The following is a 14,830-nucleotide window of genomic DNA, read 5'->3' on the forward strand; positions in this document are numbered from 1 at the left end:
TAACAAAAAATTTATGGCGTTTAACGCCCGCCAGGGTACCTGGCTGGGCGTTAAACGCCCACAATGGCCAACTTATGGGCGTTAAACGCCAGAATGGATACCATTCTGGGCGTTTAACGCCAGAAAGACAGGGGGAGAGGATTTTGTTTTCCACTTCAAAATTTTTCAAATTTTCATGTTTTGACTCATAATTTTCTGCATAAACATGTTTCAAACTTTCATCATTCACCCTCAATTTTCAAAAATTCAACAATTTTCTAAAATCTCTTTTCAAATTTCTTTCAAATCCTTCTCAAATCTTCTTCAAAAACTCAAGTATCTTTTCAATTTCTTTCCAAATCTTTTTCAACTCATCATATCATCTCTTAATTCTTATATGCATAAACAAATTTTCAGATTTAACCTCTTTATATCTTTTCCATTTAAAAATCTCATCTTTTTCATATCATGACTCTATTTTCTTCCACCAATCATATCTTTATGTCATATCTTTTTCAAAATTTTCGAAATCCCTCCTCTCCACTTATAAATACACATTCGCCATCCCCATCTCTCCACCATTCGAATTTGCCTCTCCTCCTCTCTCTCCCCCTTCCTTTCTTTTGCTTGAGGGCAAGCAAACCTCTAAGTTTGGTGTGTTTTTCCGTGATCACTGAGCTAAGACTCATCAAGATCATGGCTCCTAAGGGAAAACAAACCAATTCAAGAGGCAAGAAAGAGAATACTCCAAAGAGTCTTTGGAATCAAGAGAGGTTCTTCACCAAAGAGCATGCAGACCATTACCATAAAATAATGGGTCTAAGATCAGTGATCCCGGAAGTTAAATTCAATCTGAAAGAAGATGAATATCCGGAGATCCAAGAGCAAATTCGAAACAGATGATGTGAAATTCTAGCTAATCCTGAAACAAGGGTTGGAAGAAACATGGTTCAGGAATTCTATTCAAATCTGTGGCTGACAGATAAGCAGAGAATAACTGGAACCACCTTTCATACCTACCGAACCATGGTCAGAGGAAGGATTATTTACTTCCATCTGGACAAAATAAGAGAGGTCTTCAAATTGCCTCAACTACAAGATGATCAAGAATCCTTTAATAGGAGAATGGTGAGAGAAGATAAGGGGTTGGACCAAGTTCTAGAGGACATATGCCGCCCTGGAACTAAGTGGATAACCAATTCAAAAGGTGTCCCAAACCAACTTAAGAGAGAAAATCTCAAACCAGTCGCAAGAGACTGGTTGGACTTCATTGGGCGTTCCATATTGCCCACTAGCAACCGCTCTGAGGTCACTGTCAAAAGAGCAGTGATGATTCATTGTATTATGCTAGGAAACGAAGTGGAGATTCATCATCTGATTTCTTGTGAGATTTACACAATTGCAAACAAGAACTCCACTGAAGCCAAATTGGCATACCCAAGCTTAATTTCTCTGCTATGTAAAGATGCTGGGGTGAGGATGGGAGTAGATGAATTCATCCCAATCGAACATCCAATCACCAAAAAGTCAATAGAAGGACAACAAGTGCAAGACAACTCCATCAAGAGGAGGGCGCAGGAGTTCCTCCCAGAAATCCCTGAAATTGACTACTAGACCCACCTAGAAGCATTTGTCACCAAGCTGCAAGAAGCTGTGGATCAACTTAAGGAAGAACAACAGAATTAAAACTGCATGCTCTGCAAGTTGCTTAAGGAACAGGAGAAGCAGGGGCGTGAGCTACAGGAGCTGAAGCGCTAGAAGCTCTCACTTGAAGGACCAAGTACCCCCCAGATTGAAGGAGCATCCACTACTCAAAATCAAGGTTGTTGAGTCCTAACTCTGTGATAACCTTTATTATTAGGAATCTATTTTAAGAGTCATTTATTTTTTTGTTTTTAATTTTCTGTCTTCTATTATTATTGATTTGCTCTTATATTTATTTTTGAGTCTTATTTTCATTCCATGATTAATAAAATTTAAAGTTTATGTCTTAAAGTTATGAATGTCCTATGAATCCATCACCTTTCATAAATGAAAAATGTTTTTAATTTCAAAAAGAAAAAGAAGTACATGAATTTCAAATTTTAAAACAGATTAATTATTTTGATGTGGTGGCAATACTTTTTGTTTTTCTGAATGAATGCTTGAACAGTGCATATTTTTGAATTTGTTGTTCATGAATGTTAAAATTGTTGGCTCTTGAAAGAATGATGGAAAAGGAGAAATGTTATTTGATAATCTGAAAAATCATAAAATTGATTCTTGAAGCAAGAAAAAGCAGTGAAAAGCTTGCAAAAAAAATATATGCGAAAAAAAAGGAGAGAGAAAAAGAGAAAAAGAAAAAGCAAGCAGAAAAAGCCAATAGCCCTTTAAACCAAAAGGCAAGGGTAAAATAAAAAGGATCCAAGGCTTTGAGCATCAGTGGATAGGAGGACCCATAGGAATAAAATCCTGGCCTAAGCGGCTAAACCAAGCTGTCCCTAACCATGTGCTTGTGGCGTGAAGGTGTCAAGTGAAGAGCTTGAGACTGAGCGGTTAAAGTTGTGGTCCAAAGCAAAAAAGAGTGTGCTTAAGAGCTCTGAACACCTCTAATTGGGGACTCTAGCAAAGCTGACTCACAATCTGAAAAGGTTCACCCAGTTATGTGTCTATGGCATTTATGTATCCGGTGGTAATACTGGAAAACAAAATGCTTTGGGTCACGGCCAAGACTCATAAAGTAGTTGTGTTCAAGAATCAACATACTGAATTAGGAGAATCAATAACACCATCTGAATTCTGAGTTCCTATAGATGCCAATCATTCTGAACTTTAAAGGATAAAGTGAGATGCCAAAATTGTTCAGAAGCAAAAAGCTAAAAGCCCCGCTCATCTAATTAAGACTGATCATCATAGATATTTTTGGAATTCATTTTATATTCTATTCTTTTTATCCTATTTGATTTTCAGTTGCTTGGAGACAAGCAACAATTTAAGTTTGGTGTTGTGATGAGCGGATAATTTATACGCTTTTTGGCATTGTTTTTAGTATGTTTTTAGTATGTTTTATTTAGTTTTTATTATACTTTTATTAGTTTTTATTCAAAAATCACATTTCTGGACTTTACTATGAGTTTGTGTGTTTTTCTGTGATTTCAGGTATTTTCTGGCTGAAATTAAGGGACCTGAGCAAAAATCTGATTCAGAGGCTGAAAAAGGATTGTAGATGCTGTTGGATTCTGACCTTCCTGCACTTGAAGTGGATTTTCTGGAGCTACAGAAGCCCAATTGGCACGCTCTTGATTGAGTTGGAAAGTAGACATCCTGGGCTTTCCAGCAATATATAATAGTCCATACTTTGCCTGATATTTGATGGCCCAAACTGGCATTCCATGTCAGCATAGAAATTCTGGCGTCAAAACGCCAGAACTGGCATAAAAGCTGGAGTTAAACGCCCAAACTGGCACAAAAGCTGGCGTTTAACTCCAAGAAAGGTCTCTACACGTGAAAGCTTCAATGCTCAGCCCAAGCACACACCAAGTGGGCCCCGGAAGTGGATTTCTACACTAACTATTCTAGCTTACTCATTTTCTATAACCCTAGGTCACTAGTTTATTATAAAAACTACTTTTAGTGATTCATCTTATACCTCATGACACTTTACACATTTCATGTTGTATCTTCTATGGCATGAGTCTCTAAACCCCATGGTTGGGGGTGAGGAGCTCTGCTGTGTTTCTATGAATTAATGCAATTACTACTGTTTTCCATTCTATCACGCTTGTTTCTATTCTAAGATATTCACTCGTACTTCAACTTGATGAATGTGATGATCCGTGACACTCATCACCATTCTCAACCTATGAACGCGTGCCTGACAACCACCTCCGTTCTACCTTAGATTGAGTGTTTATCTCTTAGCCTCTTGATTTAGATCAGAGTCTTCGTGGTATAAGCTAGAATCAATTGGCGGCCATTCCTGAGATCCGAAAAGTCTAAACCTTGTCTATGGTATTCCGAGTAGGATCTGGGAAGGGATGACTGTGACGAGCTTCAAACTCACAAGTGCTGGGCGTAGTGACAGACGCAAAAGGATCAATGGATCCTATTCCAGCATGAGTGAGAACCAACAGATGATTAACCGTGCGGTGACAGCGCATTTGGACCATTTTCACTGAGAAGACGGATGGTAGCCATTGATAACAGTGATCCACCAACATACAGCTTGCCATGGAAGGAGCCTTGCGTGTGTGAAGAAGAAGACAGTAGGAAAGCAGAGATTCAGAAGACAGAGCATCTCCAAAACCTCAACCTGTTCTCCATTACTGCATAACAAGTATTGATTTCATGTTCTTTTACTTTTTAAAATTAAATCTGAGAATTATTGATATCCTGACTAAGAGTTACAAGATAGCCATAGCTTGCTTCAAACCGATAATCTCCGTGGGATCGACCCTTACTCACGTAAGGTATTACTTGGACGACCCAGTGCGCTTGCTGGTTAGTTGTGCGGAATTGCAAAAGTGTGATTGTGATTTCGTGCACCAGTATTCTTGAAACGGATGGCCAACTTAGGAGGCTTTGTGGCATTAAGCATAAGAGAAGGATGTTTAGTGGTTGGAGTTGCAAGTCAAGGCTCATTAAGGTTGAGATTTCAAGAGCTAGATGCAAAGGTTGGACTAATGACCAAGTGGTTGGATCTAAAAGAAGAGTTTGGTACTTTATTGAGAATTCGGATTGCTTGCCACCCGGTTAGAACAACAATGATCAACTTACAGACGGGTGTAGAAACAAGATTTGGGATCCAGGCATACAAGAGGATCAACTTTGGGAGCTCAAAGCTTGTGAAGAACTTCATCAAGGCTTGGCAAATTCACTTGGGAATGTTGAAGCTTATTGGAAGTCCAAGCGGTGGTGGAAGTTTCAAGATGAGTTCAAGCACAAGCCACCATGACAAGGAGCTCACAAAATGTCCAACTTAAGGACAATAACTAAAAGTGCTAGGTGGGAGACAACCCACCATGGTATTATCTTTCTTTTTATTAGTTTTATTTTATTTCCGTCAGTGTTAATTTCTAATTCTGCATGTTTACCCTTATTTTTCTTTATATTTCATAATTTAAAAAAAAGGCAACCCACGCGTACGCGTGGGCGACGCGTATGCATCGATGCCAATTTTGATCTCTGGTACAAACAAACAAAGAGTTGTGCTGGAACGATGCGGGTGGGGTGTTGGGCGCACAACCCAACCCACGCGTGTGCGTCAATGATGCGTAGGCATCATTTGAGTTTTTTTCACATCCACGCGTAGGCGTAGACGACGCGTGCGCGTCAGTTTCGAAATTTTGACCATCCAGTTTTTAACAGAGAGTTGGGCTGCCACTGCGCTGGAATTGCGCGAGTAGTCACGCGTACGCATCAGTGTTCATTTTTGGCCATCCACGCGTATGCATGGGTGACGCTTACGCGTCAAATGGCTCTTTCTGTTTTCACGCGTACGCGTGATGCATGCGTGTGCGTCGCGTCCCGTTTTCCATTTTACTTCTTCATTCTCTCCTTTCTTACTCTTTCCTCTTTCCTTTCTTCTTCCTTTTCTTCTTCCCTTCTTACTTCCTTCTTATTCATTTTTTTAAATTCTCATCCTTATTCTCTTTTATTCTCTTTTGCTTATTGCATTTGCATACTGTCATTCATTGCATTTTTACTTTGTGCATATTTTTATTTTCTTTTCTAAGTTTGCTAATTTTCTATTGGTGTTAACTTTTCTTACTCAACTGTTGCATATTTCTTGAATTGTTTTGGGTGTTCCTTGACTTGTCTGGTATTTATTCCACATGCCCTTTGCTTATATTGCATTCTCACTTGCATGTTATAGCTACCGTGCAGTTGAGAACCTTATTATTTGGCAATAGCCCACATATATTTTATTTCTTTTGACATCTTTGTTTGTGGGTAATTTTTCTTCCTTTTTCTCTTCTTTCAAGCTGGCCACCAAGAGGGAAAAGGAAAAGTTTCTAACTGGGACGAACAAACAAGTTCCTATGCACCATCTTCTTAGGAAAAGCATCAGTTGCAGCCACCCATCCACTTGCACATCTTTGCATGCACCAAGGATGGTGCAATCTTTAAGTGTGGGGAGGTCGATACCGACTTTCGTGGGTTAGTTACTTTCTTTCCAACACCAATGTTTAATTTCCCTTGCTAGTTAGTTGTTGTATTGCATGATAGATTGCATGTGTAGTTAATTGCTTGCATGTATTTACTACTTGGTTGAAGTGATAATTTCTTTTCCAAGAAACTATTTTATAGCATTTCACTAATTTGAATTAAAATTTTTGTTAAACTTTGCTTGAAGAATTTAATTTGGAACATGGTTTTAGAGCTCGAACACACAAAACTTGTAAGATTTTTGAGCTTATTTGATTGGTTGCATTTTATCAACCAATATTCAGTTTTGGTGTGTCTTCTTCTCTCTAAAATTGTGATCCTTGTCTTGCTTGATTCTATATTTCCATTGTTTGATATATGCATGCACTTATGTGATTGAGACATTTGTTTCACTGAGCTCACATACCCGTATGGCCTTAACCTTTCATTATCCTTTGCAAACCAATGTTGAGCCTATTTCACCCCTTTTGTTCTTTACTTTAGCACATCATTAACTCTAAGCGGAAAACAATAATGTCCTTAATTTGAATCCTTGGTTAGCTTAGACTAGTGAGAGTGCTCATGAATTAAGTGTGGAGAAATTGGGTTTGGAAACGTTTGGTTTGGAAATTGGGTGTTGTTTATTTTTATTAAAATGTGAAAAAATATTGAGGATTTTTTCATGCATTCAATACCTTAATCATATGCATTGAGAAAAACAAAAGAAAAGAAAAGTATAAAAAAAAAAGAGAAAAAGAAAAAAAAAAGAGCAAATAATAAAAAGGGGACAAAATGCCCCAAAATAGATGGTGATAACAATGCATATGTACTGTACTCAAAATTAGGATGCATGAATATGTGGAAAACATAGTTAATGGGTAGTTAGATTTTGTACTTTGATTACATGGATTGTCTTAAGTTAGGTTGGAAGTTTAGGTTAATCAAAGTTTCTGATTATAGTCCACTTGACCAAATACAATCCTACCTTGACCTTAATCCCATTACAACTCTTAAAAGACCTCTTGATATGCATATTTGTGCATTAAATTTCTGTTGATTGGTAGAAGAAAAGCAAGCCTTAGAAAGCAAGATTAGTAGAGAACCGAGAGAATCAACCCTTAAACACTTGAGTGATTAGAGTGTATACACTTCCAGTGAGGGTTCGATGCTCGATTCTGTGTTTCCGGCTTTCATGAGCTTTCTTCTTGCAAGTTACTTGTACTTTATTTTGTGATTTAAATTAGTGGAATCCAGTTTATGTTTGTCTTGGAGAATGTGTTTACTTTTAACCAAGTAGGTATAAACATTTTGCATTTAGTTGTATTCATATAAATAGGTTGCATTTCATAATTTCTACCATTCCTCTTCACTCTTTTAGTTTCTCTTGAGCTTATTAGCATGAGGACATGCTAATGTTTAAGTGTGTGGAGATTGATAAACCGCTATTTTATGGTTTATTTTGTTTGGAATTGAGCGGATTTTATCAATTATTCTCACACTTATGCATATAATTCGCACGTTTTACATTTTTCTTCCCAATTTTGTGCAATGATTGAAAACATGCTTCTTTGACCTTAAATTACTAATTTTTAATCTTTTCTTATTACCATTCGATGTCGTGATCTGTGTGTTAAGTGTTTTCAGATTTTATAGGGCAGGAATGGCTTAGAGGATGAAAAGAAAGCATGCAAAAGTGGAAGGAACACAAGAAACTAAGGAGCTGAGCAGTGAGGATCGATACGCACGCATGGCTGACGCGTGCGTGGAACTTGGAGCATTTTACAGTGACGCGTACTCGTGACTGACGCGTATGCGTGACAAGTGCAGAAGTCCAGCGACACGTATGCGTGACAAAGCGTCACGTACTGGTTTAGACTATACACACGACATAATCCCATTGGAGAATTCTATACCGACAAAATATAGCTCGTCAAAATAGCGCCGTTGCCGGGGAGTTGCAATTGTGTGCCATGTTGTTGGTTAGTGTAAATATGTGGATATGTGAATACTTGCATTTTTATTGATTGTTGATAGTTCAATTGTTAGTTAGGATTAATCTTTGTTTAGTGTACCTTATTGTCATGAGTTCTATGCTCTTTCATTGAATGACGCGATCACTACCTGATCTAAGCTTAGCCACTTTTGATCCCGAAATTGAGAGAACTTTATTTCATCTAAGGCAAGCTAGGAGACGGTTAGCCTTTGGAGGTGGTGAAAGGGTTTCTACCAATTCACCAACCATACCTGAGGGTGAATCGGACACGTCATTTGAGGAGGAAACCATTTATTCTTCCATTGATACTACTAATTTTTCTTCTATCAATCTAGGTACCGAACCAATGGCCGCTCTAAGGAGAGTCACTCTTAAGGAAGCCAGTGCTCCGGACTTTGTTCTTCAACCGCTTCAAGTGCGTTATCCGGAGTTGAATGCTAATTTTGAACTCAAGACCGCTTTGATTCATCTTCTACCCAAGTTCCATGGACTCTCCGCCCAAGATTCTATTAGACACCTTAGAGATTTTCAAGGTGTATGCTCAACAGCTAGGCGGGAGGGTTTCGATGAGGTTACTATTTGCTTGTTTGCCTTCCCTTTCTCTCTAGAGGGAAAAGCCAAAGAGTGATTTTACACTTTGCCCGATGAGATTTTTGGTGATTGGAATTTGCTTAGAAGGGAGTTCTTAGATAAATTCTTTCCTCCGGAGGTGACGGATAAATTGAGAAAAGAAATTTCATGCATTGTTTAAGGTGAAATAGAAACTCTATACGAGTATTGGGAAAGGTTTCGGAGATTACTTGACTCATGCCCACACCATATGATTGACACTCTAGTGTTGATAAGCTATTTTTGCCAAGGAATGAAACCACGAGACAAGATCCTCTTGGACGCCTCAAGCAATGGTTCCTTGACAAAGTATAGAACGGCGGAGGAGGCATGGCAATTGATCACCGATTTGGCCGAGTCCACCCAACACGCTAGACAAAGAAACAACCATCCGAGAGCTATAAATGAAGTTTCTACTACTGGTGAGACCGCCGCCCTTACCAAGACCTTGGGGGAAATGACAAACATTCTAAAGCAACTCCAACTAAATCAACACCAACCTCCACCCCCCTCAACCACAACAAAGTCAACAATTGGTTCCTCAACGAGTGTGCAAAATTTGCTCTTGCTACACCCATTACACTGACGAATGCCCAAACATCCAAGATGATAATACTTTGGCGGCTACTAATGCCTACTACAATCATCCAAACCAAGGTTATCATCAACAAAGAGGCAACTATAACCAAGGGGGCAATTTCAATCAAGGGTGGCAAGATAACTCCAACCAAGTGTGGAGGGATAACTCCAACCAAGGGTGGAGGGATAACACCAACCAAGCATGGAGGGACAATTATAATCAAGGGAGAAGGGACAATAGTGGGAACCAAAGATGGAACAACAACAACAACCAACAAAACCGATACCAACAAAATCCTCCATACCAAAACCAAAAACAAGGAAGAGCCTACCAAACCTACCAAGCACCTCATCAAAGGCAAGCACCTCCACCCAACCAACCACAAGCGCCTCAAATCACTTACCCCTCTCCTTCTTCTAATCAAGATAAGACACTCCGCTCCATCTTCCAAAGCCAAAAGAAGTTTCAAGCAACACTTACCTCAAGCCTTATCGGTATTACTTCTACACTCCAAGCCCTTGTTTCTCGCATAGAATCAACCTCCACCTCTACCACTCAAGCCTCAAGCTCAAGTGCCTTACCCTCTCAACCTCTACCCAACCCAAAGGGTGGCATCAACGCCATCACCTTGAGGTCCGAACCAAATTACAAGAGAGGAGTAAGCCAAGTCCAATAGAGATCACTCAAGATGAGGATGTGGTTGAGATAGAAGAAGTTGAAGAGGAGGATGAAGCTCAAGAGGAAGTTGAAGAGGTGATTGCTCAACCAAGGGGTGGATTGCATAAGGATGGGGATGTCTTGCAAGATGCTACTCCAATCCCATTTCCCACATTGGCAAGGAAGACCAAGAGGCGAGTTGAGTTGGATTCCAAAATGGTGGAGATGTTCAAGAAAGTTGAGGTAAACATCCCTCTCTTTGATGCTATCTGCCAAGTGCCTAAATATGCAAAGTTTCTAAAGGACTTATGTATGAACAAGGAGAAAATTTGTGAATTAGAAACTATTCGCTTGGGAAGTTCAATTTCCACTTTAATGGATGATGTGCCGGAAAAGTGTGGTGACCCCGGCCCTTGCTTGGTAACTTGCACCACAGATGGGGTAGAATCTGTTGATTATAAGTGCAATCTTGGCGCTTGTGTGAGTATTATGCCCTTGTCCGTTTATGAGGTTTTAAAGCTCCCACCGTTGAAACGGTCGGCTACCCGATTTGTTTTAGCGGACAAAAGCATAATTTTTGTAGTTGGTATAGCGGAGGATGTTCTAGTAAGCATAAAAGGGTTGGTCTTCCCGATTGATTTTCATATTCTCAAGATGCCCCCTAGTGATTTCGGAAGGACTTCATCTATTTTTCTTTGGAGGCCATTTTTAAAGACCTCCCGGTTCAAATTAGATGCGTTTTCGGGTACCTACTCGTTCGAGATCGATGGAAGAGAAGTGAGCTTTAATCTTGATGAAGCCATGAGACACCCACCGGAGGATCACTCTATATTCTAGTGTGATTTGATTGATAATATTGTGGCCCAAGTTCAACAAGATGATTTTGATGGAAAGAGTATGATTCAAGACCCGAGTGTAGGGAGCTCCCATGTATGTGAAGAAGAGGTCCTATCACCTCCAATGATACCGGAAGACAAAGTACCGAGTCATGAACAAAATGCGGATTTGAAGTCCCTCCCAACCCACCTAAGATATGCCTTTCTTGAGGAGAACCAAAAGTTCCCGGTAATAATTGCAAGGGAGCTCACCTCCTACCAAGAGGAGAAGTTGCTCAACGTCTTGAGGAGAAATAAGAAGGCCAATGAGTGGAGCTTGGCGGATTTGGTTGGCATTAGCCCCAGGTGTGTGAACACCGAATTTTCTTAGAAGAAGGAGCCAAACCCATTAGACAACCTCAAAGACGTCTAAATCCTACCATTTTAGAGGTTGTGAAGAAGGAGGTCACCCGGTTATTAGAAGCGGACATTATTTATCCAATTTCGGATAGTGAATGGGTGAGCCTCGTCCAAGTGGTTCCAAAGAAATTTGGTGTTACTACAAGAGTCCAAAACTCATGGAGAGTGTGTATTGACTGACGATTAAACTTAGCCACTAGAAAGGATCACTTTCCGTTGCCCTTCATCGACCAAATGCTTGATCGCCTATGTGGTTTTTACCGGCGATTCATTAAGGACTTTAGTAAGGTGGCATTACCTCTCTCTCGATTGTTGCAAAAGGATATGGAATTTGATTTGAGTGAAGAGTGCATGGAGGACTTTGACAAGCTCAAAATTACTTTGACCCAAGCTCCCAGAGTGCGAGGACTGGATTGGACTAGACCTTTCGAGATCATGTGTGACGCCTCAAACTATGCGGTGGGAGCGGCGCTAGGTCAGCGCGAGGGTAAGATTCCTTATGTCATTGCCTATGCTTCTAAGACTCTAGATGGAGCGCAATCCAATTATACCACCATCAAGAAGGAATTGTTAGCTATTGTCTTTGCCTTGGATAAATTCTGGGCTTATTTACTTAGCTCTAAGGTGGTGTATACTCGGATCACGTGGCTTTGAAGTATTTGTTGGCCAAAAAAGAATCCAAACCAAGGTTGATACGATGGGTGTTGTTATTGCAAGAATTTGACCTTGAAATCAAAGATAGGAGTGGTTCGCAAAACTTAGTGGCGGACCACCTAAGTCGCCTTGAGCAAACAAAGGGCGATCCCACTCCTATTAATGATACATTCCCTCTTGAGGGCTTGCTAGCAATCTCCGAAGTTATCCATTGGTATGCACCTATTGCCAATTACTTGGTTGCTCGCACCTTTCCTCCCAATTTCTCTCAATATCAAAAGGATAAGCTTAAAAGTGAATCCAATTATTACGTATGGGATGATCCATACATATGGAGATGTGGTGCCAATCAAGTAATTCATAGGTGCATCCCGCAATCCGAGCATCAAGCTATTTTGGAGGCTTGCCACTCTTCCGAGAGTGGAGGTCATTTTGGTCCTCAAAGGATGGCTCGGAAGGTTTTGAATTGTGACTTTTGGTGGCCTACACTTTTCAAAGATGCATCTCTCTTTTGTAGCTCCTGTCCACAATGCCTTAGATTTGGAAATGTTTCTAAGAAGAATGAGATGTCCCAACAAACAATGTTGTTTTGTGAAATTTTTTATGTTTGGGGTATTGACTTTATGGGGCCCTTTCCAAATTCTAATGGTTTCATGTATATCCTACTTGCTGTTGACTATGTTTCCAAGTGGGTGGAAGCAATCCCACTAGAACCGATGATGCTAATGTAGTGCTTTCTTTTGTTCGAAATAACATTATTTGTCGCTTTGGATCACCACGAGCAATCGTGAGTGATCAAGACTCGCACTTTTGTAACAAAAGGATGGTAGGGTTAATGAAGAAATATGGCATCATCCATAGGTAGCCACAGCGTACCACTCCAAACGAACGGCCAAGCCGAGGTCTCCAATCAGGAAATCAAGCGTATATTGGAAAAGGTTGTGAAACCTCATAGAAAAGATTAGAGTTCCAAACTCGGTGATGCACTTTGGGCCTACCGGATGGCGTACAAGACGCCAATTGGCATGAGCCCGTTCCGATTGGTCTATGGGAAGGCTTGCCACCTCCCGGTGGAGATAGAACATAAAGCGTATTGGGCCGTAAAGGAGTTAAACACAGAATTTGGGGTTAGAGTCGAAAGGAAGCTACAATTGGTAGAGCTTGAGAACCTTAGATTGGAAGCCTATGAGAATTCAAGGCTTTACAAGGAAAAGATGAAAGCGGTACATGATAGAAACATAAGAAGAAGAGAGTTTAGAGCCAGAGAACTAGTTCTCCTCTATAACTCTAGGTTAAGGTTGATGCCCGGAAAACTAAGATCAAGGTGGGAAGGCCCCTATAGAGTGGAGAAAGCGGAACCATATGGAGTCTACCACCTAAGGCACCCTTCAAGCCCTAATATCTTCAAAGCGAATGGTCATCGTCTAAAGCTATACCATGGAGAAAAGATGAAAAGCAACAAAGAGGTTGATGTGTTCCTTCTTGAGGACGCATCCGAAGGCGAGGAGATTTGAGCTCATGACCGTCCAACTTAAGGACGTTAAATAAAAGTGCTAGGTGGGAGACACCCTACCACGGTATGATCGTTCTTTGCTTCTAGTTCATTGTACATAGCATTTTTGAGTCTTTGAGCCTTTGTGATTGCTTGACTTGTGAGTTTGTTCATAGTAGCGTTGATTTTACTTGATTTTGTGTTAAATTGCTCATGAGGAGTTCATTGATAATGGATTGATTGGATTGAGATGTGAAGAAATGCTTTAGGATTGAGTGTTACATGAGCTTCTTGATGTTTTTGACCCCTAGTGCATGCATTACTACCAATTTTATGCCTTAATTGACTCTCTTCATGTGCATGAAAAAAAAGGGGGTCCACGCTTAAGCATGCAAGACGCGTGTGCGTCGATTGCCCGTTCGCAACTCTTGGTCCATTTTCCCGAGAGTTGCACGACCATCGCGCGAGCATTGCGCGAAACGCGCAAGCATTGCGCGAAACGCGCGACTGCCCATCCACGTATAAGCGTGAGGCACGCTCACGCGTCATCTTCCCCAAATGCCCATCCACGCGTGTGCGCCTATGACGCGTACGCGTCGGTTGCTCTGTGTGCCACTCTTGGTACATTCACCCGAGAGTTGGCGAGCATCGCGCGCGCACTACGCGAAACGTGCAGCTACCCCCACGCATAAGCGTAACGCATGCACACACGTCATTTTTCTCACCCTGACAATCCACGCGTGCACGCGCTTTGACGTGTATGCGTCTTCCCCTCAGTCTACCAACCCGCGCGTACGCATGGGTAGCGCTCGCGCGCCCCTCTTTTGTCCCACTTACCCGCGCGCATGCGCACGTGGCGCGTACGCATCGGTCCCTCGATGCCACTTATGCTACAGCGCACCCTATTTGCTTTCCTTCGCCCATTCTCCTCTTCCTTTCTTCTTCCTTTCTTCTTCACCACTTCTTACCACCCTCTCTCTGCCACCACCACCGGTGGCGCTACTCACCGCCGACCACCACCTCTGGCGGCTACACATTCTCTCTCCTCTCCTCTTCCCATTTCTCTTCTCCTATCTTCACTTGCACTACACCTTGCCCTCTTTCTCTACTCAAGGTTTCTGCTACTTCTTCCTTTCTCCTTCTTGTTTAAATTTTTCCATCCTTAGTTGCATTCCATTGTTTCATCCATTTCTTCTTAATTATATTTTGATTAATGCATTCTTATTTAAATTGCTTGCTTTCTTTCCCACTTTCTATGGGTGTTGAGGTTGGATTCATCTCTTGCATTGGTGTATTATTTTAATATGCTTTGACTTCTTTGTGATGTGTGGTGTTGTTTGATGAGTGGTATTGCATTTTGGGGGTGCTACATTGCTATATTTCCTCCATTTGCTTATTGTTTGAAGATTACACACCAAGTGTTCGATGAAAGACACCAATGAGTTCTTGTTTCAAATTTGACACTATCCTTTCCACTTAGTGCCCTTTTTCATTACACTTGCGTA

General features: G+C 40.9%; 1 protein-coding gene across 1 annotated transcript; it reads left to right on the plus strand.

Annotated features, from left to right (window-relative positions):
* The first annotated feature begins 12,834 nt into the window (after positions 1–12,834).
* LOC112733193 (uncharacterized) lies at positions 12,835–13,347 on the plus strand. Its single transcript, XM_025782063.1, has one exon. It carries the CDS (start codon positions 12,835–12,837, stop codon positions 13,345–13,347), a length of 513 nt encoding a protein of 170 aa, XP_025637848.1.
* The last annotated feature ends 1,483 nt before the right edge of the window (positions 13,348–14,830 follow it).

This window comes from Arachis hypogaea, chromosome 13 (assembly GCF_003086295.3).
Source record: "Arachis hypogaea cultivar Tifrunner chromosome 13, arahy.Tifrunner.gnm2.J5K5, whole genome shotgun sequence".
NCBI classification, from domain to species: domain Eukaryota; kingdom Viridiplantae; phylum Streptophyta; class Magnoliopsida; order Fabales; family Fabaceae; genus Arachis; species Arachis hypogaea.